Raw genomic sequence first — 5353 nt, forward strand, 5'->3', positions numbered from 1 at the left:
TGTTCTCTCTCAACCTCACACAAAATCTCCATTATCGAAATTAAAACATCGTTTTTCCTTTTGAAATGACACCGAAGGAGAAAACGGCGGCCGTCAAGGGAGGAGGCATCGGTGGCGGGAACATTAATAATGAAGTTCATTTTAGAGGAGTAAGGAAGCGTCCATGGGGGCGTTACGCCGCCGAGATCAGAGATCCGGGGAAGAAGAGCCGTGTTTGGCTAGGGACTTTTGATACGGCTGAGGAAGCGGCCAGAGCCTACGACGCAGCCGCCCTGGAATTCCGCGGCGCCAAGGCTAAGACTAATTTTCCCGTCCCTCGGGAAAATCTAGTCAAAGGGAATAACAGTAAAAGTAACGGCAATAATATGAACAACAACCGTAGCCCTAGCCAGAGTAGCACCGTCGAATCACCCAGCCGTAAGCCGGCTCTCGTGATCGATTCTTCGCCGTTGGATCTCAACCTCGTACAAGGTGAGACGATTAGCGGCTATGCACCGGCGACCGATCGGTTTCCTTTCCAGCAATCTTCGCTTGCGCCGTATATCGCCGGGCACAAAATCTTCTACTTTGATCCGTTCGTTCGGCCGAACGGCCACCAGTTTCAGCGCCTAAAACTCGATCATCATGATTTCCACGTGTCGATGTTTAACGTCGGAGTACAAAGCGACTCCGATTCATCATCCGTAGTCGATTTGAACAACCACGAGGTCAAATCACGCCCCCTTCTGAATATCGATCTCAACCAGCCCGCTCTTCAGGAAATCGCCTGATTTTTTTTTCTTTCTCGCCGATCGTCCAACCGGAGAAAAGCTATAATTTTTTTATGTTCCTTAAGTTGAATCGAAGGTAGATTAGAGAAAATGAGACCCAAAAAAGAGACAAAATTACTGCAGATTTGATGTGATCTATCAGTTTGTGTATAGTTTAGCTGAAGAACTACCCTTTTTCGCAGCAGAGAAACTTCATTTCTCCGTTGTTTCATCAGTAGAATTACTGTATTTTTTTTTTATTTCCAATGAATTAAGAACCAAAAAATTTCCTTCAATTTTGTCCACAAAATATTGCGGTGGCCGGAATCTGGAAAAATAATTCCGGCAATGCTTATTTATTATTGTCGGGTGAGCTGAAATAATCTAATTTAGATACTTTTAAATTTTTTATGTTGGTGGATGAATTGATTTAGTATCAACTTTCTTAATTTGTACTGTAATCTAATCAGAAAAAATTAGTTGAACCAAAAATGGGTAATGTAAATTGTAATTTTAGGACAGTTGAAATATATATATTAACTAATATTTCCCCACACCAGATTTGTCTCCATGTATACTAAACCAGGGTAGTATGAATGTCTTTCTCTTCCTTTGATTGGCTAAGCCTCAAATACATATATAATCATAAAATATTCCTTCCACATTTTCTTCTTTTCAATTGTTTTATAGGATACTGTTCAAATGTTTGCTTTTTTTTCTTTCGCATTATCTATTTATAATTTTAATTATATATTATTCATTTATTATATTTTAATTATTTACCTCATTAGTTTATAATACGGTCACTCAACGATAATTTCATAATTGAATCATTAAGTGATATTAATTTGATAGCATGTTACGTTATTAAAACATGTTAATTTTTAATCTATTTCATAAATTTTATATACAACGTTAATTTAATGTTTAATTTTTTTTAATAAAACATAAATCTAATCAATAAATTCAAACAAAGTCCTTTATACTGATCGTCGTCACCGGTCAGTACCAGTGACCGATCAATCACAGTGCTCACATTCATTGATAACCGTTCCATCTTAAAATTTCTGAGTTCGTCTCTTTTGAATCTCTTGAACGCAAATCTACTTTATGTTCCATTAAAAAAATATTTTGAGCTCTGTAAATAACGACGCTGAAAATATAAATCCATAATTACATTTTTTTTAATAACATAACATGTTTATTTGACAAAATGAAGCGCTACAAAGATAAAAATTAATGACAAAAAAGGAAAATTTTCTAACAATTATATTTGAAAGGTTACAGTACATTAGTTAAAAAATTTATATAAAACATCAATATATATACACACAGAAACACGACCCAATTACTTTTTTGATATTTGTTGAAAAAATGTGTTAATGTTACGATTTATTTTGACAAATATAAAAGACATAAAGCACAGTCCATTTGTTTGATTTTTTAAAAGAAACATCGATTTATTTAAATATATATATATATATATATATGATGTATATGTGTGTGCATTTTTTATGTATAAATTAAATAAAAATATTAAAATTACCAATTTCTAAAAGAAGTAAAACATTCTGAATACGAGTTGGGAGTCCATTTGTTTGATTTTTTTAAAAGAAACATCGATTGATTTAAATATATATATATATATATATATATATATATGTATATGTGTGTGCATTTTTTATGTATAAATTAAATAAAAATATTAAAATTACCAATTTCTAAAAAGAGTAAAACATTCTGAATACGAGTTGGGATTTAGGTGTGTCAACGGGTTAAGTCAAGTTCAGAGTTAATGTTTTCAATCCTGTAACATTGGTGGAGCTGGGTTCAGTTGAAACTCGCACTTAATATCGCCCAACACCACACACAACGGTTTATTTAGAAGAAAAAATAATTTTAGTGACCAAAAATTCCTTATAATATGTGATTTTGACCATTTTTTTTTATTTGCTAAAATAATCAACAAAATCGTAACGCGATCTTCAGTATCGCAAATCAGTTTACAGATTCGAAACGCGATTTTGACTATCGCATTACGATTTTTCAAATTCACGTTGTGATTTTAGAAAATCGCAATACGAATATGTAAATCGCAACGCGATTCTGACTATCGCAACGCGATTCTGACTATTGCGTTGCGATAATACAAAATCGCAATGTGATTTTCAAAGCGCCATTAGTATCGCAACGCGTATTTTATTTTCAAAATCCAAACACAAATATTAATATATCTCGTAATCGCAACTCTTAACCTAAAACCCTAAATCACAACTCAATCTCATCTCTATCTCTCACTCTCTATGGCGACATCCGTTCCTATCTCCGACGAAATCCGTCTCCATCTCCAGCGAAATCCGTCTATCTCCATCTCTCAGAGCCACCCTCACAATCATTCACGGTCAGAAATGAAAAATCAACCAAATCAACCACCGATGGTTAGTTTTTTTAATTATTTTTATTTTAAAATTTTTGCATTATTATTAGGTTTTTCATATTGAAATTATCAATATTGAAATTGATGATAAGTTTACTGATAATTTCAATAATAGATTAATCATTTCACTTATATTGCTTATTAAATTCATTCGATTGCTGCCAATACTGCTAAACTGTTTAGTCTTTAACCCTGTGAAGTTAGTATTTATCTTTGTTTTGTCTTTTGGTTGAAGTAATGCAATTCATTCAAGTTTCAATTTTAGACAATGACTATTTGAAACCGATGATCGCAACACGAAATGAAAATTGCAACGCGATTTTAGTTTCGCGTTGCGATTTTAGTTTCGCATTGCGATAGTCATTTCGCGTTGCGATAGTCATTTCGCGTTGCGATAGTCATTTCGCGTTGCGATAGTCATTTTCGTGTTGCGATTTTCATTTTCGTGTTGCGATTTTAAGTTCCAGAAACTATTCTTCTTCTGCAAATTGAAACTTGAATGAATTGCATTACTTCAACCAAAAAACAAAGACAAATATGAAATTCACAGTGTTGCAAATTTAAGTTTGAAGAATAAACTACTACTACTCTTTATGTTTATTATTGTTTTTGGTATATCTTCACAGTGTAGTTTTTGGTATATCTAGCTTGGTATGTTTATTATTTTTGTAGAACTTTTTTTCGGCTCAATTGACCTTAAGGAATAAAATAAGCCTAGTCACTACAATTGCGTCGAAGCTTTCACCTGCACAAAGAAAATTGTTTGAGGATACTTGCAATTGAATTATTACTTATGATTGCAGGTGTTTATCCCTGTTTTGAAACGTACTCATTGGCTTCTCGTCGAGCTTCAGCTCCTATCCCTGAAGGCAATAGTATATGACAACATGATAAATTACATATCATTGTCTGATTTGAGAGATATTATTAAGGGATTGAGCTTTCATTTGGCTAAATTCTTGGATGCGATTAATTATTGGACTTATTCTGGAAACAAGAAGACAAAGAAGTTCAATGTTACAGTTATTAGAGACGAGACCGCGCCACAACAAATGCAGGAAGCCATAGGGGATTGTGGTCCTCTCGTATGCATGTGCTTGGAGCGTTTGACGACAGGAAGTACACAGTTTCTACCTCCCACCGATAGAGATAGAGGTACAGTAGGCTTGTGATTTCGGCATTTTATGGCTAGAGCGATATATACGAGACGCTGCCTACCTGCATCCGCGTTATGAAAGTGTCCATAAACAATTGGTAAGTCAAATGCAAGTGTTGTTAAGTACCTAGAATTCAATAATTTGTTGTTTGTTGGTTTTAGATGTGTAGAAAGTGTTGTTTGAGCAAATGTTTGGTTTCTGCAGGTTAATCCTGAAGTGAGCTGCGTGAAATTGATGTATGGGTGCATAAACAACTGTCTGGGGTACACTTTTTTTGATTGTTTATTTGATTCTTAAAAGTCTGATTTGTTTAATTGATGAGGAAAATAAGAATTATTATTATTTTTTGCTTGTTTAATTGATTTGTAAAAGTTGATTTGTTTAATAGATGTGTAAATAATTCTTATTTGTGCTTGTTTAATTGATTGAAATGTAAAAGTTGATTTGTTGATTTCAATCTGCATCATATTGAAGGCAAAAGACCTGTTGAAGGTACACTTTCGCAACGCTAAACTCAAAATCGCAATGCGAAAGTCAAAATCGCAATGCGAAAGCCAAAATCGCAACGCGAAAGTCAATTCGCGTTGCAATAGTCTAATACGCTTTGCGATTTTCTCGTTGTGATTTTTGCGTTCCGATAGTCATATTCGCGTTGCGATAGTCAAATTCGCGTTGCGATAGTCAAATTCGCTTTGCGATATTCAAATGAATGTGTAATAAGTGATAACAACTGAACAGATCATAGCAATGTTCAAACTCAAGTTACTAATACATGCCTAACTGAAAATGTTAAAAGTTTACACATAAAATATACATAATAGTCAAATTCGTGTTGCGATATTCAAATGAATGTGTAATAAGTGATAACAACTGAACAGATCATAGCAATGTTCAAACTCAAGTTACTAATACATGCCTAACTGAAAATGTTAAAAGTTTACACATAAAATATACATAATACAACGTTTGCATTTAAAAATCACCTAAGTTAATAGTCCCAAAAGGTGAAG

General features: G+C 33.7%; 1 protein-coding gene across 1 annotated transcript; it reads left to right on the forward strand.

Annotated features, from left to right (window-relative positions):
* Positions 1-856, forward strand: LOC120119822 (ethylene-responsive transcription factor 8-like). Its single transcript, XM_039139626.1, has one exon. It carries the CDS (start codon positions 66-68, stop codon positions 768-770), a length of 705 nt encoding a protein of 234 aa, XP_038995557.1. The 5' UTR covers positions 1-65; the 3' UTR covers positions 771-856.
* Positions 857-5353: the final 4497 nt, after the last annotated feature.

The sequence above is a fragment of the Hibiscus syriacus genome, unplaced genomic scaffold (assembly GCF_006381635.1).
Source record: "Hibiscus syriacus cultivar Baekdansim isolate YM2019G1 unplaced genomic scaffold, ASM638163v2 tig00110332_pilon, whole genome shotgun sequence".
NCBI lineage: Eukaryota > Viridiplantae > Streptophyta > Magnoliopsida > Malvales > Malvaceae > Hibiscus > Hibiscus syriacus.